The sequence below is a fragment of the Acomys minous genome (genome assembly GCF_964271855.1).
Source record: "Acomys minous genome assembly, chromosome: 12".
NCBI lineage: Eukaryota > Metazoa > Chordata > Mammalia > Rodentia > Muridae > Acomys > Acomys minous.
The window spans coordinates 3,249,746-3,274,161 of record NC_140493.1 but is presented as its reverse complement, the minus strand read 5'-3'; the positions used below and the strand labels follow the sequence as shown (position 1 = coordinate 3,274,161).

Sequence of the window (24,416 nt, the reverse complement as noted above, 5' to 3'; positions counted from 1 at the left end):
TGATGTAGCCAAAGTGTCAGCCGAATGGGCACAGCAGCCCACACCTGTAATCCATCCCGGAGGCAGAAGCAGCGGGTTCAGGAGGTGAAGATCATCTCTGCTTTTGAAGTGGGTCTGGGCAGTCTAGAATGAATCTAAAACCAAACCAAAGAACCTAAAAGAGTGACGTGTCAAACCAACCCTTGATCCAGTCCCTGCAGTGGCTTCCTGTTACACCTAGGGTGATAGCTAAGGCCTGAACACCCGCAGCCAGTTTTTTGTCCTGGCCTTGCAGTGGCCACGCAGGCTTCCTCTCTGGCCGAGTAGCAACAAAGCATGTTTTTATTCTGTAGGGTGTTTGAGGTTATCATCCTCAGTGTGGCATTTCCCCATGCAGACAGTCACATGGCTAACACCCTCATTCCTCTGGTGAAGTGTTATTTAAAGGGACAACTCTCTCTCTAAGGCTCATTTGTTTTTATTTTTTTAATTTTTATTGCTTTGTTTTTGTTTGGTTGGTTTTTTGGTTGGTTTGTTTTGGTTTTGGTTTGAGACAGGGTTTCTCTGTAGCTTTGGCTGTGCTGGACTCATGTTGTCGACCAGGCTGGTCTTTAGCTCACGAAGCTCTACCTGCCTCTTTAAAGCTGATTTATTTGTGTGTCTTTCTGTGCGCTTGTGTATGTGCTTGTATGCATGGGTGCATGCACACTAAGGCCAGAGAGGGAGTAGGTGTGCACCTCTTCCTCAGCGCCAGTCTTTCCCTAGACCTGGCACAGACAGCAGACTCCAGTGAGCCTCCCGTCTCCTCACCTCCTCAGAACTGTAGGATCCCGGACTTGCTGCATGGCCCTAGGCTCCCGCCCTCTGGTGCTCCTGAGCACACGGTGAGCCATTTCTCCAGCCGTGGCACAGCTCCACACACTTTAGCTCCCTTCGTGTTTCTAGAGTTCTTTGACATGTAAGAGATTGTTGTAGAGGTGACAGCACGGGGGTTGACACTGTCACTGACTCCCCCAGCACCCAGACCTTCAAAGGCAGCAGAAAGGAAAAGCCTACTTAGAAGCTTCGGCAAGTATTTCAAGTGGTGAGTGGAAATAGTACAACTACAAGTGAGTGTTTCGGCAGCAGAGCCCGGGACTTTGGTGCATGACACAGTGTTTACAGTGTTTAAGCCAGGTGGGGCTGGTCAGAGCTTGAACTAGGAGTGGTGAGAATAAGGAGCTGGGTTTTTAATTTTACCTGGTAGCTGCATGGGGCTGGTGGCTACTCCAAAGTCACATGAACCAGAAGAGGGCAGGTTACAAAGAGAGAGAAGAGCATTGCTGCTCACGTCTAATGTCCAGACACCCTCATGTGCGGTCCATACACACTGGGCATGTAGTGCTATCAGGTCGTATGAGCAGCCTGAGCAGGATGTGCCCCTCCATCCTGCAGGAAATAAACTAGGGTAGGTGATGAGACTTTGCATATATATGTTTGAGAGAGGTGGTATCTGTATCACAAATACAGTCTCCTGCAGTTGTGTGTTAAGGTATGTGTAAGTGTCTGTTGGGGTAGAGCTGAGTGAGCTCCTGGGAAGAGTCGTTTTTCAGTGCTCAGTGCTCTGGTACTGACGACTGGGCCTTGGCTTCCTGGCAGCCAGAGCATGAAAGGGGAAGCACAGACACTAGGCTGCCCAGCTAAAACATGACTTTCTTTTCTTTTCTAGTTATATATTCACTTTACACCCTGGTCATAGCCCCCCCTCTTCTCCTGGCCCCTCCCTCTCCCCCTACACCCCTCTCCTTGTCCAGAAAAGGGGAGGCCCCAGCACATCAGGTCCCACCAGGACTGAGCTCATCCTCATCCACTGAGGCCAGGCAAGGCAGCCCGGGTAGAGGGAAGTGATGGGAAGCAGGCAGCAGAGTCCATGTCATAGACGGCACCTGCGCCACTCAGTAGGGGGCCCACACGAAGATCTAACTGCCCATGGGTTACATGTGTGCAGGTCCAGCCCATGCACGCTCTTTGGTTGGTGCTTCCATCTCTGTCTAGGTTGGGGGCCTCTGTTGGTCTCTTGCAGCGTCCTTTCCAGGTCCTTCCATCCTTCCCTCCCACTGTCCACAGGACTCCCCAGCTCTGCCTAATGCTGGGCTGTGAGTCTCAGCCTCTGATTCCATCAGCTGCTGGGTGGGGCCTCCCAGAGGACCGTCAAGTTAGGCTCCTGTCTGTAAACATAGCGAGTACCCTTAACGGTGTCAGGGGTTGCCTCTCTCCCGAGGGGTGGCTCTCAGCTTGGGCCAGACATTAGTTGCTCACTCCCTCGGTCTCTGCCTTTATTTCTGCACATCTTGTAGGCAGGGTTCATTTTGGTTTGAAGGTTTTGTAGTGGATTGGTGTTCCCTCCCACCCACTATACGTGCTGCCTGACTAGAAGGCTTCCCCTTCAGTCTCCGTGTCCCCAGCAGCTAGGATCCTCAGCTAGAGACACCCCCATAGCCTCCCTGTAGCCCACCCTGTCTCCAGCTGGCCTAAGTGGTGCCCCACGTTGGGTTTCCCTTTTCTCTCCAGGTTCTCAAACCCCTCTCCTCACTCCTGTGCGGTCCCTCGCTACTTCCACTGTCTGTTCTTTCTTTTCTTTCTTTTTTTCTTCCCTCCCCTCCTGTTTTTTGAGACAGGGTCTCTCTGTGTTAGCTTGGGCTGTGTTAGCCTCGGCTGTCCTGGACTCGCTTTGTAGACCAGGCTGGCCTCGGACTCACTGATCCACCAGCCTTTGCCCCTGCCCTGTACCCCATTTCTTAATTGAGTTATTTGGTTTGGTGGTATTTAATTTCTTGAGTTCTTCATAATTTGGATATTAGCCCTTTGTCAGATGTAGAATGGGAGAGGATCTTTTCCCAGGCTGTGGCTTCTTTGTTCTGTGGGTGGTGGCCTTTGCCTGACAAAAGCTCCTCAGTTTGGTGAGGTCCGGTCACTAACTGCCCCTTGCCATTCCGGCTGCTGCTGCTGCTGCTGCGCTTGAACTCATGGTCCTCTCTGTGCCTGGGGTGCTGGTGCGTCAGATGAAAACCAAAATGTCTACTGGGCAGTGGTGGCGCACACCTTTAATCCCAGAAAGGCAGAGGCAGACGATCTCTTAGTTAAGGTCAGCCTGGTCTACAGAGTGAGTTCCAGGACATCCTGAACCACACAGAGACCCTGTCTCCAAAAAAAAGAGGAAAGGAAAAAACAGTTGTATTTTTTTTTTGTCCATCCCTTCCCCACTCTAAAGTCAGCCATTAGAGCAAGCGTGGTGGCACAGCTGGCTTCTTGGCTATGTAGAGGGTCTCAAAAAATACAAGCCATAAGCCATTAGAGAGCTCCCTTTAAGTTTCATTATACAGCTGGGCGAGGTGACGCACACCTTTAATCCTAGCGCTTGGGAGGCAGAGGCAGGTGGATTGCTGTGAGTTCGAGGCCAGCCTGGTCTACAAAGTGAGTCTATGACAGCCAAGGCTACACAGAGAAAGAAACCCTGTTTCCAAAAACCAAGGGGAAAAAGAGATTCATAATACAGCTTGAGACTAAATCTCAGGTGGTATGTCTAAGCTATAAATTTTATAAAGACATGGCTTTCCACCCCACCTCCCAGCTTTCCATAGTGGTCAGTGATTTAACCAAACAGAACTGCATTCAATGTATTTATTTGTTTTATTTACTTCTTTGAATTAGTGTGTTGCATAGCCTTATGACCACTTTCTCTCTTTGGTTAAAGTTGCCATTGCCGCAAACGGAGCCTTACAGTTGGCTAGCCCAGGCACAGACGGGGTCCAGGGACTGCAGACGTTAACCATGACAAACTCAGGCAGTACTCAGCAAGGCACAATCCTCCAGTACGCGCAGACCTCTGATGGACAGCAGATACTCGTCCCGAGCAACCAGGTGGTTGTCCAGAGTAAGTGTGCTTCATTGTCTCCAGGCGGGCCATGGTCCTGAGCACCGCATGACTACTAACTCCTGCCTGCTCTGCAGCCGCCTCAGGAGACGTGCAGACCTACCAGATCCGCACCACACCGTCCGCCACGTCACTCCCACAGACTGTGGTGATGACTTCTCCTGTGACACTCACATCCCAGACAACGAAGACTGATGACCCCCAACTGAAAAGAGAAATCCGGCTGATGAAAAACAGGTGGGTAGTGGAGCATGTTCCAGAGTAGACAGGGCTCACACGTCACCTACAGTGACTAGAAAGGGGGTTGGAGAAGCTTTGTTTTACAGAGTTCATTGTCAGTCTCTGTATTAAATTGCCTGGGATATAGAATTCTTCAGTTTTACTCTATCCTTTGAAATAACAACATTGCTTAGGGGCTGAAGAGAGAAGATGGCTCAGCAGTTAAGAGCACTCGTTAGCTGGTCTTCCAGAGGCCCCAGGTCCAATTCCCAGTACCCACCTGGCGGCTCACAACCATTCGTAACTACATTTCTTGGGGATCCTACATTTGGCCTCTCTGGACAATGCATGCATGTGGTATACACTCACAAAGGCATAAAATAAAAGCAAGAAACTATTTTAAAAATTGAGATAACATTGCTAGGCATTTTCTTCCTGTTAGGCTCACAGCTAAAAGGCAGTGATACAGGTAGACCTGGAGATTGTTGGTCTGGCTCAGAACCATGGCGCAGCAAGTCATGCCGAGCACACGGGAGCAGCACATACCACAGCCCTGTGTGAGCTCCTCAGTGCGCTGGAGAGACAAAATATGTGCTGGGATGTGTAAAAACACAGCACCAGCTGACACCTGAGCCTCCTAAGATGGCCAGGGCTCACTGGGTGTTGATGGCTGCCATTATTCACGATGCTGTGCTGGTTGGTGATGCTGCCCGGGACAGCTGTGTCTGCGCAGCATTATAAACCCTGTGTCACTCGCTCTGCCATCTTCACCAGTGGATTCAATCTCAAGAAACTGCTTTGTTTACTTAGTCACATGAAACAAGTTGTCTTTTAATTTTTAATTTTACCAAAAATGGCAGTAGGGGCTGGAGAGATGGCACAGCAGTTGGGGGTTTGGAATTTGAGGCAAGGCCTTACTCTGTAGCTCTGCCTCCCTGGTGCTGGGATTTAAGGTGTGTGCCCCCAGTTTAGCTGTACACCGTGAGCACCTTAATGTGGCCCACCCTCCCCTGGCCTCTGAGAGCACCTGCACACACCCTTTACAGCCATCCACGAGGGTGGGGTCAGCTCTCAGCTGCTGCTGCTGTTATTTTTACTTCCCCATAAACTACAATTGTTATAGTATTTGGGGCAGTGAGGTCTATCTACAAGTTTTCAGTTTACTTTTCCTAAATCCTCTGGTTTGTATTTTTGTTTTGTTTTTGTTTGAGTCACGGTCTTTCTTGGTAGCCCAAGCTGGCCTCAGACTTAGAGCAAGCAGCCTTCTTGTTTCAGCCTCTTGGTCCTGAGCTGTAATCTTATAAAATGTGTTTGCAAAACAAAGACGACTTGCAAATGGGCATGACTCAGTCCGTTGGCTACAGAGTGATGCTGTCAGCATGGTCTCTGTCTCCATCAGCTCCTGCGGAGGCACATGCACTGTCAGTGAGGAGCAGTGAGGCCTGTTCCCAGCAGTTCTGAGAAGTGGACTCAACCTCTTGTGTACATCCTGCTGCCGACAGATGTGCTGAGTGGGCGCTGCCTTATGAGAGGGCAGAGGCCGCTGGTCAGATGTCATTAAGGCCTAGGAGTTCAGGAATAACAAGTAGATACTGGTTTCAACTTAAGTCCCCAGCCTTGTTTTCCCTAACACGGGAGCCAACCTCCCTGCAGCGTTGACTTGTCTAGCTGTGGAAGTCTGGGGCCAGGTCATAATTGAAGGCTATTTGTCTACACTGCAGTCTGTAGCCACCTTATCTGTGGATCTGTACATGACTTGCTGCAACGTTTTAAAGCAAGTTTTTGCTTTACTTTGTATGTGTGAAAGGGTGTGCCCATGATGTCAGAGGCTGGAGTTGGGGAGGCTCTGAACGCCTGACATGGTGCTTAGAGCTGAATTCGGGTAATTATTAAAATGTGGGTGGCTGCTTTCTGTGAATGCATGTCTCTGCCTGGACCTACAGAGACCAGAAAAGGGTGTCAGGTCCCTTGGAACTGAAACTATAGAAGGTTGTGGGCCACCATGTGGGTGCTGGAAACTGACCCTGGGTCCTTTATAAGAGCAGCCAGTGTTTTGTTTTGTGGGTTTTTATTTTATTGTGTGTGTGTGTTGCATGCGTATATGTTTGTATACTACATGCATATGTCTGGTCAGAAGAGGACATTGGGTGTCTTTAGACTGTGAGGTGCTGGAATCAAGCCAGGTCACCAGAAAGAGCAGCAAATATTCTCAGCAGCTGCGCCAACACTCGCTTGTCTCTGTATATGTCGGTGGTGGGCATATGTGACGAGGGCATCAGGTCCCCCAGAGCTGGAGTGACAGTGACTGTGAGCTGCCCGGGACGGGTGCTGTAACTAAACTCAGGACCCCTGCAGGAGCAGGGTGTGCTTATAGTCTGATTACCCAGGCATCTCTCACTTTATAGCAGACATGGCTTCCTCCACAAACCTACCTCTGCTGTGCTTTGGAGATTCAAGCCTGCTGTTTTGGTTTTTTGAGACAAGGTTTTCACTGTGCAACTGTGGATGTCCTGGAACTCAGTATGTAGACCAGGCTGGCCTCCAGCTCTTGGGGAACACCCCCACCCCCAGCTCTGACCTTGCCTCCCCAGGACTAGGATCAAAGGTGTGTGCCACCCTGTCCAGCTGAAATTTGTATCTTGATTCAGGTTTGGATATGTTGGAGCTGCCCGTGCCGGGAACTGCATAGGCTGATTGCATGACATGACATGACTATACTCAAAGCTTACAAAAAGGTCACTTAGGGCCAGGCGTAGTGGTGCGCGCCTTCAGTCCCAGCACTCGGGGAGGCAGGTAGATCTTTGAATTTGAGGACAGCCAGGGCTACAAAGAAAAACTTTCTAAAAAGAAGAAGAGGAGAAACGTTGTTCAAGGTTAGTTCCCTTGCTAGGCAGTGGCTTGCAAACTTCTGAAGCCAGTTTGGTTGACAGAGTAAGGTGTCCGCAGCCACTGCTACACAGCAAGACTCTGTCAAAAAACCAACCAAACAAAAAAAACAGAAAAACTTTTTTTTTCTTATATATAAGGTGAAATTTAAGACGTATTTAAAAATACATAATTTTATAGGGAAAGATTTCCTACGTAGTATAACATTCAGTGAAATTAATGTCATTATTAATGAATGTAACCTCATTAAAATGAGAACCTTTGAGCCTGGGCGGTAGGCTTAGATTCTTCATAACCTACTTTATTTAGGGTTCGTAAACACCTTCCCTCCCTTCCGCACCCCCAACCCTTGGGAGGAGAGAAAGAAGGTTGTAGGCAGAAAACAGGGGGCTTGGACTTCGTTGCTTCACTCTGGCTGGGTGGTGTCGCTGGGCCCTTTTTGGGGTAACGCCAGTCAGCTGCAGCAGTAAGTCCTCCACGGTCTCCTCCAAACCACCTCCTCCTCCTTTTCTGCTCCTCTTACACCCTCAGAATTCAGCTAACTGCAGCTGGCAAAGACCTTGCCCCACACAAGACAATTCTTAGCTGTGGACAAACTAAATTCCACACTTGGGATTAAAACAAAAACGTATTTACATAACATAACTGAGTTTGCAAAGAAACCAAAACTCCATTTCACTGGTCATTGCGGCGCACTCCTATAACCCAGCCCTTGAGAGGTAGAAACTGCAATCTTGGGAGTTCAAGGTCACACTCACAAAACCAAAAGGAGGGTGGGGCTAGAAAGATGGCTCAGTGGTTTACAGATAACCTGGGTTTGATTCCCAGCACCCACGTGGCAGTTCACAACCATCTGTCACAACAATCCAAGGGGCCCAACAACCTCTTTTTTTTTTTTTTTAAGTAATTCAGATTACATCTCGTTTGTTATCTCCTGGCTTGTCCAAAACCTCTTCTAGCCTCCAGGGACACCAAGCACACAGGCAGCGCACAGATGCACATGCACATAAAACAGCCATACACATAAATTTGGGGGCAGTAATTTTTGAGATAGGGTCTCATTGTAGTTCTGGCTATCCTGGAACTCACTTCATTGAAAATTTTACAAATCAATGGATAAGCTATAAAAACATTAGATGTCAAATTAGTGGATTAGTAATAAAAATAGGTAAGGGATTGATAATGAACAGAGAAGTCTTGAGAAATTATAAGTGGATTCATTGAGCACAAGCAAAGGCCCAGGTAGGTGTTTATGGAGCAGTTCCCAAGCTGCGTGCTGGGAAGGTAAGCCATAGGGCCGCTGACAGCTGGGACAGCTCGGGTGCCTGGGACTCAGCACTGCATGTGCTGGTACATAGAAAACATTAAGTCAAAAAACTTATGGGGAAAACTGTGGGGAGCCAACCAACTACCTCAGCCCTTGGAAGGCTGTGCCAGAAGGGGATCTGGCCCTTAGAAACAGGAAAACAGGTTGTCGTGACCTCACTATGACATGTGTCTGTAATTGCCGCTGTCAAGATGCTGAGGCAGGAGGTCTTCAGATTTTAGGGCTAGCCTAGGCTATAGAGCAAGGACTTGTCTTGAGAAAGCACTAATTGGAAGCTGACGGGATGGTAGAGAGAGCTGGCCGGCCAGCAGGTGGTGAGGCCTCTCAGGACAGTGGAAACGCGTCTCAGGAGGGCATGGACGTGTGTTTAGCAGAGCTGAAAGAACTCAGTACTTCAGATCTACGATGGACATGGCTTGGGCCTCACACTTAGAGTCCTGGCAAGGTTGAGGTAGGAGAATGTCTGGGCCAGCCTTGTCTAAGTTCTTACTGTGTGGGTGTGTGCAGGTGGCTGTGAAACCCAGAAATGTCTTTCACACCCCCAAACTAGTTACAGTGGCAAAACATGGGAACTGAACTTGGGTCCTCTGCAAGGGTAGTGAGTGCTCTTTTTTTTGGTTGGTTGGTTGGTTTTTCAAGACAGGGCTTCTCTGTGTAGCCTTGGCTGTCCTGGACTCCCTTTGTAGACCAGGCTGGCCTCGAACTCACAGTGATCGGCCTGCCTCTGCCTCTTGTGTGCATTAAGTGCTCTTGACCACTGAGCCATCTCTCTTCTCCAGCTCCATCGGTGCCACCTTAACCCCTCAAATGAAGGTTGGCTAGTGGCATGTGCTTACAGCCCCCTCACGGAGGAGGAGGAGGAGGAGGGTGAGGCAGAGGATTGCAGATTTGAGGCCAGCTTGGGCTGCACAGTAAAGCCATGTCTACTAAACAAAGTCAAGAAATAATGGGGGGAGACGGCAAGGGGGAATTGCGTGCCTGTGTCTTCCTGATGTTTCGTGCTTGTGTTTAGAGAAGCCGCCCGAGAATGCCGCCGGAAGAAGAAAGAGTACGTGAAGTGCCTGGAGAACCGCGTGGCCGTCCTGGAAAATCAGAATAAGACTCTAATCGAAGAGCTAAAAACTCTGAAGGATCTTTATGCTCACAAAAGTGTTTGATTCTTTAAAGAGGAAGTATTTTTGTGGACTTGCTTAAAAACTAGGTGGATTTCTTTTAGTGGAGTTCTATAAATTGAAAAGTCAAAGCAGCCACTTTGTATTTGGCTTTTACCACGCAGAGGTGGCAGAGAGTAAATGGCAGCGACCTTCAGGAAGCTGCAGGCAGAACTGGAAGCTCCAGGAAGAGAAGGCGCGCAAGGAAACGGACTTTTAACAGTTTAAACTGAAATAATAGCAACAAAATGGCGGACAACATTGGCGAAGCAGTCCGGTCCCACCCGCTCTGTGTGTGTGTGTGTGTGTGTGTGTCTGTCTGTCTGTCTGTCTGTCTGTTCACGTTTCTGCCAATAAATTTTAAATGACAAATGTAAAAGAAAGCAAAACATTACTAAGTAGGTAAATTATGTGGTCTGTTGTGCTGTCTGTCGTCAGATGCGCTAAATGAGTTTTTAACAGTTGGTTTTATTGAGAAGCTTCCAGGAAGACTCAGATGCGCAGTCCTGCAGTGGTTCATGACATTTTTATCAGAATGGAAAGAAAACTGTCTTGACAGTTTTAAATAGTTTGGTTTTAAGCTTCCTCTGATAAGGGCAGTTTTTCACAAGTATATACATAATAAATTGGTTTTTGATTCTCTAATCCTATATGCTGTTGAAGATCATTACTTACTCTTTTGTGCTTTAACAGAATGAAGTGTTTACAGAAGCCCTTAAAATATTTTAAATAACCTAAAGATGCACACCAAAGCTTTCCCAAGAGGGTTTTATAATCATCCTACAGTAAGGTTTGTTGGGTTCTAAAATAGTTATTGAGGCAATTTTACATTGAGACTATTGTGTAATGTAGCCTATGGTACCTTTATAAGAGAGGTGACTGCCGATATATTTTTATAGTGAATCTTTATAAATTCTAATGTTGAGTTTTTATTGATTATTTTAAATGTTTATATAGTTTGTTTAGTAAAAAAAAAATTTGTATCTCAAAGTATCATTTTTATATTATGAGAAGAGTAAAGTTTTCAATTGGCTGATATTTGAATGTATGTTTTCTATAAAGTTTTCTCTAAAGTTCAAGCTGTGGTCAGTACACCAGCGTTTAACCTGTATTCTAATCTGTGTACACTTGGAAACTGTACTGCAAAACTGTTGTGTGCCTACATAGTATGTTTCATATCATCTATGAAATTAAAGAAGATTTGATAATATTAACTTTACCGAATGCAGATGTAATGTTTGATGCATGAACACCAAGCCCACTGAGAGTATGAGGCGACTCTGGGAACTTCAGTCTTACAGTGCAGCTGGATTCAGAGTCCTGCTCTGGGTGGGCTTTGATCCAGTTGGGACCAGTCACAGTGGATGCGCTCGGGAAAGCTGCTGCTCTGCGGGGACCCAGGACCATCCCTTCAGTGAGCAGAGGCACCTCAGTAGTTGGCCTTGATGGCCAACGAGAGTTCATTAGTGGGTTGACCCGCTTAGCAGTTTGTTAGTCCTTACTTTCTTTTCTTTTATAAACTAGTCTCTAGCTGGCGGTCAGCCTGAAGAGCACGTGTGTTTTGTCAGAGTTGTAGCGCAGGGTGGTGGTTAGCTGGGAGGTCACAATCGGTTCACACGAGTACTGATGCCTCCAGCCACATCTAAGACATCGAGGGATTCAGCCTTTTAGTGCTGAATCTGGAACCTCGGACTTGCACATACCAGGCCAGCACTCTACAGTGAGGTCTTTCCAGCACACATCTAAATGTGTGATGATTTTTCCCCCCAAGACAGGGTTTCTCTGTGTAACAGCCCTGGCTATCCTGGAACTCTATAGACCAGGCTGGCCTCAAACTCACAGAGATCCACCTGCCTCTGCCTCCCAAGTGCTGGGATTCGGCGTGCACCACCATACACACCCGGCTGTGAGGGTTTTTTAAAACAAAGGTGAAGACCAGGAGGTATCCTTAGCTCATCGGAATGATAGATGCATCCTGACTTAGAACAAGCACTCAGTTGTGACTGCCGTACAGCATCCCCAGGAGAAGGTGCTGTGCCGTGTAGTGCCAGCAGAGTACGGTGTGACGGCTAAGGAGTGCCAAGAGTCTGTCAGGAGGTCAGGGGCTTCAAATGCATATCAAATCTAACCAGTAACATCGTTGCGGTAGAAGATTCAGAAGGCTTTTCTAGGTAGGCCTACCCCAGTCTACCCACTGCCACCCCCCCCCTCCCCTTTGATTAGTTTGTTGTAGTCACAGACTTCAGAGATTGATCTTTGAGGCATGGCATTATATGTAGTCATTTGCCATTATGTACCGTGTATCAACCAAAACAAGTTACTCTGAGTCAGGGTGACTTCACATACACATGTACATGTGTGTGCGGCTTCCCGAGAGGGCAGCTGTGAGCTCACGTTAGGCCTTTTACAAACCCCGACCCCAGTGAACACAGGGAGGAGGAGGAAATAAGCAGCCGCCCCCTCTGTGGCGCTTGCTAAGGATACATCAGCAGCAAACGTGACTGCTGAGGCCTTCTAGCCTGATGGCGCACCTTTAACCCCAGCACTTGGGAGGAGAGGGAGGCAGGGTGCTGACTTGGAGGCCAGCCTGGTCTACAGAGAAAGAAGGGTTTTGAGAGTAGCCTGTTCTTGAGACTGTCAAACAGAAATCAGTGTAGCCACGCAGTGACACCAAGGTTTGATCTGCAGGAGAAAGCTGACTCCCAGATGCTCCTCTCCCCGCCTGGGTGGCTGGCATGCACCTGCATTTCCTCTCACCTTATACACAGACGCAGCAATAAATTAATTTTGAAAAATAACAATGCTACCAGCCGGGCGTGGTGGCGCATGTCTGTAATCCCAGCACTCAGGAGGCAGAGGCAGGACAGCCAAGGCTAACAGAAAAACAAACAAACAAAAAAGAAAAATAGCAATGCCACCTCTGCCCTAGCACACACCTTTGCTAAACTCCAGGGGGCGCTGTCTTACGTAGCCCGGCATAAGGACTCCTCAGATTTGATAAAGGTCTGAGTTCAAATTCATGTAGTTACAGAAAATTTTGATACTTGTACGAAGAGCTACACAGCAAATAACAAAACGAATGTAAATTCTAGGTTGATTCAATCCTAAAATTTGTGGTCTTGGTCACTGGAATGTGTCTCCCTTTGGTGTTTTGAGGTAGAAAGGCTTTGTTCTGCTCCTTGGCTTGGCTTAAATAGCTTAAAATCTAGTCTGTAAGATTTTAAAATGTTCTGTTTAAATGTGTCCACTAGATGGCAACCCTCCTTTATAATCAAAAGTATGTAGAAAATAAGCTGGGCACAGTAATCCCAGCACTTAGGCAGAGGCAGGCGGATCTCTGTGACTTCAAGGCCAGCCTGGTCTACAAAGAGTCCAGGACAGCCAAGGCTACACAGAGAAATCCTGTCTTTGGGGGGGGGGGGAAGAGAAAGAACTAAAAATGTTCATTAACATTCCCCAGCCTATAAATAAGTCAAATTAGTATGTGGGGGGGGGGGTGCAGGGTAGCCCAGGGAAGAGCGCTTGCCCAACATGGAGTGAGGCACATGCTGCAGTTCACAGCACTGAAAACAAACGGTCCCGGCTTAATTATGGTAGTTTTATCGTGTGTTCTGGAATAAAACTGAACACCAGACCTGCAAGATGATTTCGTTCCTGACCCTAAAACGAACAGTGGAACCCAAGTGTCCTCTGACACACACACACACACACACACACACACACACACACACACACACACACACACATCCCGAACTCACATACACAGCAAGCGGCCCAGATAATTTGAGAGGTGGCTCAGTGCTTGAGAACTCGTGCCATTGCAGAGGACCGAAGGTCAGGTCTCAGCAAAAACGAACAGTGGAACCCAAGTGTCCTCTGACACACACACACACACACACACACACACACACACACACACACACACATCCCGAACTCACATACACAGCAAGCGGCCCAGATAATTTGAGAGGTGGCTCAGTGCTTGAGAACTCGTGCCATTGCAGAGGACCGAAGGTCAGGTCTCAGCACCCACATGGCGGTTCATAACCATCCCTAGAACTCTAAACTCCATGGCAACAGGTGCCTAGGCATGCACAGACACAAATACAAGCAGACCAGGTGTGACAGCACACACCTTTAGCTGTGAGGCAGAGGCAACCTAGTCTCCAGCTAGGGTTTACATAGAGAGGCCCCTGCCTTAGGTAGATCAAAACAAAAACATGCACTGGGCATTTTAACCAAATAGCAAAGCAGGTCAGGTTGAAGTAGGGAGCAAAATCCTACTTTGTCTTTTTTTGTTTTTGTTTTTTGACACAGGGTTTCTCTGTTTTAGCCCTGGCTATCCTGGACTCACTGTGTAGACCAGGCCTCTGCCTCTGCCTCTGCCTCCCAAGTGCTGGGATTAAAGGTGTGTGCCACCCCCAGCCGTACTGCAACTTAAAATGTTAAAAATGAAGAAATATAAGAAACAAGGAACGTTCTAACACAAAAGCAGGAAAGTAGTAAGTCAGTTGGCAGCAACTAATGACTGTAAGACACTGCTGACGGTGAGGCCTGTCCTACTGAGCATGGACTTGGCTCACACAGCCTCGAGGGACCTGACAATCTCTCAACCGAGACTGCCCGGATCGGCCAAGGCTGTGGGCACGTCTGAGGGCGTGTAGGAGCACAGTCCGTTGTGGGAAGCACCATTCCCTAGTCCTGGACTAATAAGAAAGCTGAGCCTAGGTCTGCAAGCGGGCCAGCAGCAAGCGGCATTCTTCCTGGGTCCTGCTGCACCTCTGAACTCAGGAGTAACGAACGCTGTACTGTACATAGACTAAGCGTGCTGGCCTCCGACTTCCTGCCCTGGCCTGCCTCGGGGATGGACTGTAACCCACTTGCAGTGAGCTAAACAGTTTCCTCCTCTCAGTTCCTCTCGTCATAGTATTGGTCAGAGCAACAGAAGGAAACTGGATTGACGAGGAAAAGCCGGTATGCCAGGAAACGAGATGTGTGCTGCCCTCAGATAACCATCAACAGAAAATGCAACTTTTGCGGTGATTCAGTGCAGAGCACACACACACATCTCCGAGTATGAAAATAGAAACTTACACTCAAGTTTTGAAGAATTAGTAAGGACTGTGAGGTTTTATTCTTTAAAAAAAAAAAAAAGTATTATTTTATGTATATGAGTACACTGTCTTTATGCACACCAGAAGAGGGCACCAGATCTCATTATAGATGGCTGTGAGCCACCATGTGGTTGCTGAGAATTGAACTCAGGACCTCTAGAAGAGCTCTTAACGTCTGTGCTTAACACCCCAGACTGCTTCTTTGGTCTTGGCAGGGACACTGGGGACTTTGCCTGGAGAAGGTAGGACAGTCACCCCAAGTTCCTACTTCACAGCAGAGTCTGTCAGATCTTCTAGGCCCGGCCGCCCTACAGAGGGACCTTGGTGACTGTCCCAGTAGCTGGTACATCTGTCGTTTTTAATAGATTTGGAAGCTACTTGCTGTGCACTTCCTGCTTACTCAGGTGAATTTTATCATTTTCAGGTCTCTAATGGGTTTGAAGACTAGATTGACCAGCTTAACAGCAGCAGCCAAGGCTTAAGCTGCCCCAGATGAAGAACATTAGCAAGTATTTGGGATTATGGATGGGAGGTAGCTCGATAGAAATTATTAGAAGCAGATGGCTTGGGATAGGGCCAGGGAGTATTTAAAATAAACCCAGAAAACAATCAAAAGTACAGTTTGAGCCAGGCAGTGGTGGTGCACACCTCTGATCCCAGCACTCGGGAGGCAGAGGCAGGAGGGAGAGTTTGAGGCCAGCGTGGGCTACAGAGTGAGTTTCAGAATAGCCAGGGCTACACAGAGAAACCCTGTCTCAAAAACAAAACAAAAACATGTGACACATAAATTCTTTGTATGACAAGAATTTCCATGTTGTCAGACAGCATCAGCTAAACCCTAGATTTTCCATAGTTGGAGCGAACACTGGTGCTGACGTCCTTGAAAAGTCCCAAGTCTCTGTAGAAGACTCTTCAGCTAGTACTCTTGGTTGTAAACTCTCAGGCCAGCACTCGTTTTTGGTTTTTTTGGTTTTTCAAGACAGGGTTTCTCTGTGTCCTGGACTCGCTTTGTAAACCAGGCTGGCCTCGAACTCACAGTGATCCACCTGCCTCTGCCTCCCGAGTGCTGGGATTAAAGGCGTGCGCCACCATGCCCTGCTCTCAAGTAAAGTTTTTGAAAAGGCTGGCCTCAATGAAGGTTTTAGTTTAGATCATGTGTATAAAGGAGCCCTGTGGGCACAAAGGTGCAGGCACACACAGAACCACCAGAGGGCAGCAGAGTCCCAGGAGCGAGAGTTAGACTAATTGTGAGCCACCTGACAGAGGCTGGAACAGGACTGGGTCTTCTGCAGGAGCAGCACATACCCTTAATTGCTGAGCCATCCCTCCATCCCAGACAGGGTTAACTTACTTCATTTTTTCTGTTTTTCTGAGACAGGGTTTCTCTGTGCATCCTTGGCCATCCTGGACTTAACTTTGTAGACCAGGCTGGCCTCGAACTCACTGAGATCCTTCTGCTTCTGCCTCAGGATTAACTTTAAAAGACAAAATTTAATCTTTTAGCAGATACACCCTGTCTCAAAAAACAAAACAAAACAAAAAAGCAGGCGGTAGGGCATTTTCTTAATTAGTGATTGATTAGCGAGGTCCTAGCCCATTGTGTGTGTTGACAGTCCTGGGCAGATGGTTCTGGGTTCTGTAAGGAAGCAGGCTAAGCAAGCCAGTGAGCAGCACCCTCCATGGCCTCTGCGTCAGCTCCTGCCTCCAGGTTCCTGCCTTGCGTGAGTTCCTGTCCTAACTTCCCTCAGTGATGGAAGGTGAGGAGATCTAAGTAAAATAAGACCGTTTCCCCCAAGTTGTCTTGGGTTGTATTTCATCACAGCAATAGAAACCCTAACTGTGCCGGGCATGGTGGTGCAAGCCTTTGATCCCAGCACTCTGGAGGTGGAGGCAGGTGGATCTCTGTGAGTTCGAGGCCAGCCTGGTCTACAGAGTGAGTCCAGGGCTACACAGAGAAACCCTAACTGTGACACTTCCTTTAAACCATCGTTTTATGCCTCTGGTTAAGAGACATCTTGTACGTGGGGTGCTCTTGTGTAAAAAGATTTTCTAAGGTCAAAGTTTAACTCATCAGTGTAAAACTAGAACCTGCTTCTGTTTTAAGCAATGAACTTTTTAAAAATGTGCATGTACATATGTGTGTGCACACGCCAGTGTGTGCATGTGTGTGTGCACACGCCAGTGTGTGTGCATGTTGACGCAGAAATACCTACACTGTTTTGAATGCCTGCTTTGATATATTCCGTAATTCTCTTGTTAGAGCTTACATGGGGGTTGTGGCTCAGTGGGACAGGTCTGCTTACTTGTCTAGGCCCCGTGTTCCATGCCCAATACAGAATAAACAGGTATGGTGGCACACACCTGCGATCCTAGCACTGGGGAGGTGGAGGCAGGAGGATCAGAAATTCAAGGTCATCCCTATGTACTTGGCAGGTTCAAGAGCAGCCTGGGCTACGTAAGACCCTGTCTCAAAAATGCAGGGACCGATGGAGAGATGGCTCGGGGGTTAAGAGCACGTGCTCCCAGCACCCACACTGGGTGACTCCAGCCCCAGGGGACATGGAGCCTCTGACCTCCCAGAGCTCTGCATTTGTGTGCACATACTCTTTTACAGGCACATATGCATATGCATCATTAAAAATAATGAAAATAAATGGTTTTTAAGAAGGCAGGGAAAGATCTTTTTACCACTGACACTTTGTTGGCCATCTCTCGGCTAGGTCTGTGCTCCTCTAGGCACCGCAGGGCTGGCCTTAATGCTGCCCTTGAGAGAAGGAGAGAGAAGCTTCCACCTGCAACCTGTCCAAGAAAAAGGAGCACGTGGGCTCGGGACGAAGGATGCCTACCGGCCTCAGAGGGCAAGAAAGGGACCTTTTGTGCCTTAGAACCTAAGAACAGGCTCCAGCCCAGGGACTTTTCCTTCTAATCCTCTCAGTTGCTTAGAGTTGGCTCTGCATCTGCTTCCCTTGCTGGCACGCCCTCTCCTGCCTGGGGTAAGATCACCAATGGTCAGACCAACTAGGAAGAGCCACACCCAGCAACTGGGGGGGGGGGGGCAGTTAACACCAGCCACAAGAGCTCTGCAAGGCGGTGCTCACCTTTAATCCCAACACTTGAGGCAGAACCAGGAGTATTTCTGTGAGTTTGAGGCCAGCCTGGGCTACATAGCAAGTTCCAGGACAGCCAGAGCTACATGGTGAGATCTGGCCTTAAAACAACACCAACTGCTATGGGATGGTTTATCATGCGTGTGTGTACATGGGGCACAGCTATGATCCCAGCACTCGGGAGGCCAACATGAAGAGGTTATATGCAAACAGTTCTTTCGAGTGGCTTCCAGACACTAACTGAGCAGTAGAGGCCAAAGGCCAAAGACAAAAGCAGAAATTCCCACACTTTAGCCGCTAGGCCCTGACTGCACAGGCTGAGCCGGGAGCCTGTGCTGCCCTTTTTCCTGGTTTCCCGTGTGCAGAGGTCCGAGCACAGCTATGTGCGCAGAGCTGGTTCTCTCCCACCTTGTCCGGGAGTCAGGCTCAGGTCTCCAGGTTTGTTGGGCAGGCACCTTGCCTGCGGAGCCACTTTGCTGGCCCTAACCAGGGAGCCTTACACAGACACCCGGCGCCTGGCTCCGAACGGCTTGCTGAGCTTTATCCCCAATGGCCAACATCAACAGAGTGCAAAGACTTTAGGTAGCGAGTGCCCCTAGCTCCATAGACCAGCACACAGGCGCATGAAGGGGGCCAAATGACTTCCCTTACCTCTTTCCAAGGAGCTCCCGTTCTCCTCAGGCATCCTGTCTTTCCAAGATTTTGCTTGATGGCTCTGATTCTGCAGGGTTTTTCCTTTGTTATGTATATGTTTGTGTAGGTGTACACATGTGTAGATGCGCATGTGTGTGGGGTCACAGGCGAGTGCCGTGCCACCATGCCAGCGTCTGCTCTGTGGGTCTGGGCCTTGAACTCGGGGTCTCCTGCTGACTGGGCCATGCCCCAGCCCCCGCACATTTTGCTTTCTATAGCTGTGTAAACTTCTCGATATTCCTCCTTTTAGCTTGTCCCTGGCAGGACTCTTGTGTGTAACCCTGACTGCTGGGTGTGTTCTGTGTGACAGGCCTTCCAGGCACAGGCTCCAGGATTTTCACAAGTCCCTGCAGATCCCTCAAGACTAAGGTAAAAATCAAAGAGACCTCCAAGGTGGCTGTGGGGGGGGGGCCGTCTCCCCTTGGCCAGCAGGGCCCCTGACAGCTTCACTGCCATTTCACGTCATAGATGCACAATCCCAGCACTAACTGACGCAGTCCCCAAGTGAAGCGGGAGACAGTGAGGAAGAGAGACCCTTGTCCTGGAGCAGACTTGGCCATCTTGACCCTCTGTGTTCCCAGCTGACTCCGGGGGTCCAGGCTGACCATGATGCTTCCCTGTTCACGTGGCTCCTTCACTCAGGAGGGACGGGAGAGGAAGGCTTGTCAGCACGCGCACCTAACTTTGATGGGAAATGTTAACAGACAGGCGAGCGTACGAGACAGCTTAATCTGAGACTCCACTTAGTTTTCCCCGGGCACCACCCTCCCTCATAGTAATGCGCTCGGCAGCTGACTCCTTCAGCTGTGTGTAGTATTCACACAGACTCTCTCAAATAAAGCATCTAGCCCCTTCACCTTTCCCTTTTCCCTACTCATGGTGTAACAATCAAACGTAAAAGATAATTTCTACTCAGGCGTACACCATGTATGGAGCCATGAAGACAAGGGCCAAGCCTGTATGAAGTTGTTCTGGGCACAGGTGCAGTAAGACAACACTGTGCCCTCTGGTCACCTTTTAGGGACCATCTCGTAATGGAAGTTTTGGTTTCTTTGTAAACTCAGTTATGTTATGTAAATATGGTTTATTTTTTGAATATTTGAAAAAGTTTTACTTAAGTAATTTGTTCAGGTTGCATCTCAATTGTTACCTCCTCACTTGTATCTTCCCGTTCTCCCTCCCTCCCTAAATATGTTTTTTTAAAAGATTTGTTTATTTATTATTATGTATACAGTGCTCTGGCTGCACGTACACTTGCAGGCCAGAAGAGGGCATCAGATCACATCATAGATGGTTGTGAGCCACCAGGTGGTTGCTGGGAACCGAACTCAGGACCTCTAGAGTGGCAGGCAGTGCCCTTAATCTCTGAGCCATCTCTCCAGCCCAATATGTTTTTGTTTTAATCCCAAGTTTGGGAATATTAGTTTGGGCTTTAGTTTGTCCATAGCTGATAATTGTCTCGTGCAGGCATAGTCTTTACTGGCTGGTAATAGCCTGCCTCGTGTGGCATGGAGAGGGGCGTGGTCAGGACTCTGAGGAAGATAAATAGGAGAGCCCGGAGAGAAAAGGTGGAGAGACTAGAGATGGATGGTGTGACGGATGGAGAGAAATGTTTCACGTGGCTGCTGAGAGGAGACTGCTTGCTGCGTTTGCTGTTGACAAAGATTGGTATTTCCTCAAAATAATCCAGTTGACCCTAAACATCCGGGAGAAGTAACAGGATCTGCGCCCCTCGCTCCACTGGCCTTCCTTCTCTCCCACCCGGGGCTAAGGGGTTGGTGGAAGGGAGGCAGAGGCTTCAATACCCCATATAAAGTACAGTTTAAAAACAACCATCAACACCACCTTGTGCCTGTGTAAAATCCGACACGCGTATGATTAAGATCAGATGTTACAGGAAGGGGCATGAACAGTGGGAGAACTGAATGTGTGGTCTAATATGGCATCAGATAGTGGCCAGTCCCTCCTCTTTCTCTCTAACCCCAGAAAAAGACGCCCTGATAACAAGTGCCCCTGCTCATGTGACGCTCTGTCAGTCTGGATGGTGGTGCCTCTCTAACCTGCACTACCACTACAATTGAACAAAACTATCTTGCAAATCTCTATGAGCTAAATTTTCAATTATTTGAATCCAGAAACACCCAACAGACCACAAGTTACTATAGGTTAACTCTGGACAAACAAGGAGAGGAACCAAGTCCTGCTCTGGTTCCTAAAAATAAATATAACATAAACAAAACAAAACAACCTCAAAAAACAAAACAACCAGATCTGAACATAAGAAGCAGCCAGAAAGGGCAGCTCATGGTCCAGAGCCGTCTGGCCCCCAGGTGTCAGTCACGCTGCTTCTAACGCTGCTCACCCTGTGTCCCCTGATGCTTTAGAGGCTTCGCCAAAGGCCACTGGACAGCTCACATCATAGAAGCCAGCTTACGTGCCAGCAACAGCCCTGGAGAATGCCCAAGACAGAAGTCACAATCTTTTACAATGCTAATCTTGACGGTACTGGCCTAACCGCAGGAAACCACTTCTGTGTGGCTACAACAGAACACCAGATAGCAGGCACTCTGTAAAGAAAGGGTTTATTGAGAAGCTCCAACGTGGGTGGCACGCACCCGCCCTTGGCGACACCAGGAATTCCAGCTCAGCCTGCGCAACCTGAGAGCTTGCCTCTAGATAACAAAATGAATTAAAACCAAACTCTGGAGTCTTAAAGTCCAGGATCTGATGTCCCTATCTGTGAGACCCTCTATTAAGGGTCGACCTATCTGCAAAGTAGTAAGTAAAGAAACAGAAATGGTTAAGAGCAAGAAGAGCCAAACACAGTTGGGCAGTGGTGGCTCACGCCTTTAATGCCAGCACTTGAGAGGCAGAGGCAGGAGGATCTCCGTGAGTTTGAGGCCAGCCTGGTCTATAGAACACGTTCCAGGATAGATAGGGCTACAGAGAGAAACCCTATCTTGAAAACAAACAAAACCAAAAGAAGAAAATGGGTCAAGCATATGAGGACATATTTTGTTCTTTTTTAGTTTTCTAAGACGAGGTAAGGTTTCTCTGTGCAGTCCTGGCTGTCCTGGAACCCACTCGCTCTGTAGGCCAGGCTGGCCTCAAACTCAAAGAGACCTGCCTGCCTCTGTTTCCTGAACGCTGAGATTAAAGGCATGAGCCACCATGCTCAGCTGAGGTAAGCATGTTTTATAACAACACACTGTCATGGAAACAGACTCAGCCCTAGAGGCTACCTTCAATTCCTGTGGCCTTCCAGAATATACTCCCTCTTGTACCCTGGCTCACCCCGGCTCACCCCGCCTCACCTTACTAAGTGCTAAGGCTGCAGACTCAGGCCCCCAGCCCCAGCTTAGGTCCTCCTGCTTCTTTAATGCCCAAACACTTCAGTATCACCCCACTAGAGACCAGGCTTCTAGCCGTGGACCTTTGGAAGACACATTCAAGCCACTGTAACCTCGGGGGAGGTTCTTCTGCGGGAGGGTGTGGCCCATAACACCAGCGTGTATCTGTGGGCAGAAGACAGCGACCCGCAGGGAAGTGTGGTGCAGGGAGGAAGGGCGGAGGGGAGCCAGGCGCTCGCCAGTCCCCTCTCGTGCCGTTCCACAGCTTGGCTGTGTGCACCCCTCTTGTTGGACCCCCATTCTCTGTCATAGAGAGATGCATTCTTTAGCCCCGATTCTAAAACCATATCCAATCCAGCTGCACACACCCCTCCACAGCAACACTCGTAACTAAGCTGTTTTCTCCTCAGACCTTCTGCTGAGATACTGAGCTCAAGGGGCGCCACTTCTTGTCAGCCTGTCAACAGCTAGGAACCACTTGGAATTGCGTCTACTTTTCGCTCACTGATTCACACTCAGCACCCAGACCCAAGGAAGGAGTAGGCTCCCTTTATCCAACGCTGCCACACATCTCTGCCTGGAGACACAAATGCGCAATGCAGCTGTCCTTCATAGCCCCTACCACAGCTCTCCACCAAAAGACCAACCACCATGCAGTGCCCATAGCAGCCACAAGAGGGTGCCAGACTCCCTGGTGCAATACAGACAAGAGGGCACACCACACACAACCCATAAAAATACAAATTTAGAGCCGGGCGGTGGTGGCGCACGCCTTTAATCCCAGCACTCGGGAGGCAGAGGCAGGCGGATCGCTGTGAGTTCGAGGCCAGCCTGGTCTATAAAGTGAGTCCATGACAGCCAAGGCTACACATAGAAACCCTGTCTTGAAAACCAAAAATAAATAAATACAAATTTAAAAAGCTTTAAGCACAGGATTTGGTAGGAAGAGAGGCAACAGGGGAAGAGTGAAATACAGGAGAGAGTGGGTGGGGCTGCTCAAAGGAGAGTCGTGTGCAGGTGTCTCAGCAGTGGCTCATCATATGAACAGTTTTGGAGGCTCTCACGCTGTAGCTCAAAGGGTTCCTGAGAAATTGTTCCTTCTATAGGGTGGCTTCAAAGGTACACTGGTTAGGATTTTAATCTGATAAAAACAAAACTATGGCCGGGCATGGTGGCGCACACCTTTAATCCCAGCACTCAGGAGGCAGAGGCAGGCGGATCGCTGTGAGTTCGAGGCCAGCCTGGTCTACAAAGTGAATCCAGGACAGCCAGGGCTACACAGAGAAACCCTGTCTCAAAAAAAAAAAAAAACCCAAAACAAAAAAACTATGGGGCCTGGAGAGATAGCTCAGTAGGTAAGAGCACTGTCTGCTCTTCCAGAGGTCCTGAGTTCAGTTCCCAGCAACCACATGGTGGCGCACAACCATCTGAATTGATCTGATGCCTTCTTCTGGTGTGCAGGTGTACATAAAGTAAATAAATAAAGCTTTAAAACAAAAAAACAAAAACTCTGGCTGGGTCCCCAGCATGGTCCCATGGGAGATGATGCTCGTCACCAAGCTTAACTGAGTTGGAGCCCCAGGGCCCACATGGTGGACAGAGAGTTATCCTCGGGCCTCCACTCATGCACAGTGGCATGCATGTGTTCATACATGCACACATGCACAGTAAAATGTTGTTTAAGATAAGCACAGGGCAAGTCAGGTGCTGCGTGTTATGCTAGATTGTAAAAATAAGCAAAGCCATGTTTTGAAGGCCTGTGTTTTACAGGTACTTCATCAGTTTGTAAGGCATGAGTCTGAAGCAGCCAGCAGCTTGGTTCTAGAAAGATCTATGAATCATGTTCGGTTACTTGGGCGAGTAGGTCAGGACCCGTCATGAGATCGGTGGAAGGAAGAAACCCAGCCACCATATTTTCTCTAGCAACAAATGAGATGTGGTGATCGGGGGACAGTGAAGTATACCAAATGGGTGACAGCAGTCAAAAGACAACATGGCACAGAAGATCAGTGTTTCGACCAGGCCTCAGAGATGTAGCGTATCAGTACGTGAAAAGGGGGGCTCGTATATTTGTGGAAGGGAAAGTGGACTACGGTGAATATATGGATAAAAATAATGTGAGGCAGCAAGCAGCAACAATCATAGCTGATAACATATTTCTGAGTGACAAGACAAAAGAAAAGGCATAGAATGAATGATTCTTTGATCATTGCTTGGAATAGTCTCCTTTCCAATCATGTATAGTCTATATTTTAAAGATGAAGATTAAAATTTTTCTCTAAGATGAGTGCTAACATTTTCCCTGACTGACATATCTTCTTCTTTTGTGTGGGCGTGTGTGTGTGTGTGTGTGTGTGTGTGTGTGTGTGTGTATATATATGTATATATATATATATATATATATATATATATATATATAAAATTTATTTACTTACTTATTTATTTATTTCGGGTTTTTTGAGACAGGCTTTCTCTGTGTAGCCTTGGCTGTCCTGTACTCACTTTGTAGTCCAGGCTGGCCTCGAACTCACAGCGATCCGCCTGCCTCTGCCTCCCGAGTGCTAGGATTAAAGGCGTGCGCCACCACGCCCGGCTAGGAATATTATTTATATGTAGGCAACCTGCACATCAAAATTTAAAAAAAAAATTGATCTATCTATCTACCCATCTATCTTTC

General features: G+C 48.2%; 1 protein-coding gene and 1 pseudogene across 4 annotated transcripts in view; both read left to right on the top strand.

Moving 5' to 3' along the window:
• Positions 1-10,689, top strand: part of ATF1 (activating transcription factor 1) — a 34,724-nt gene extending 24,035 nt beyond the window's left edge. For all 3 annotated transcript variants that reach the window (XM_084751509.1, XM_084751511.1, XM_084751510.1), the window contains 3 exons: positions 3,713-3,892; positions 3,970-4,129; positions 9,337-10,689. In XM_084751509.1, the coding sequence (XP_084607635.1) occupies positions 3,713-3,892; positions 3,970-4,129; positions 9,337-9,481 (485 nt within the window). In that variant the 3' untranslated portion in view covers positions 9,482-10,689. The remainder of the gene's footprint in view (positions 1-3,712; positions 3,893-3,969; positions 4,130-9,336) is intronic.
• Positions 10,690-23,455: 12,766 nt separating this feature from the next.
• On the top strand, positions 23,456-23,928 carry LOC311579767 (single-stranded DNA-binding protein, mitochondrial-like; annotated as a pseudogene). The gene has a single exon. The product of its transcript is annotated as a single-stranded DNA-binding protein, mitochondrial-like (transcript).
• Positions 23,929-24,416: the final 488 nt, after the last annotated feature.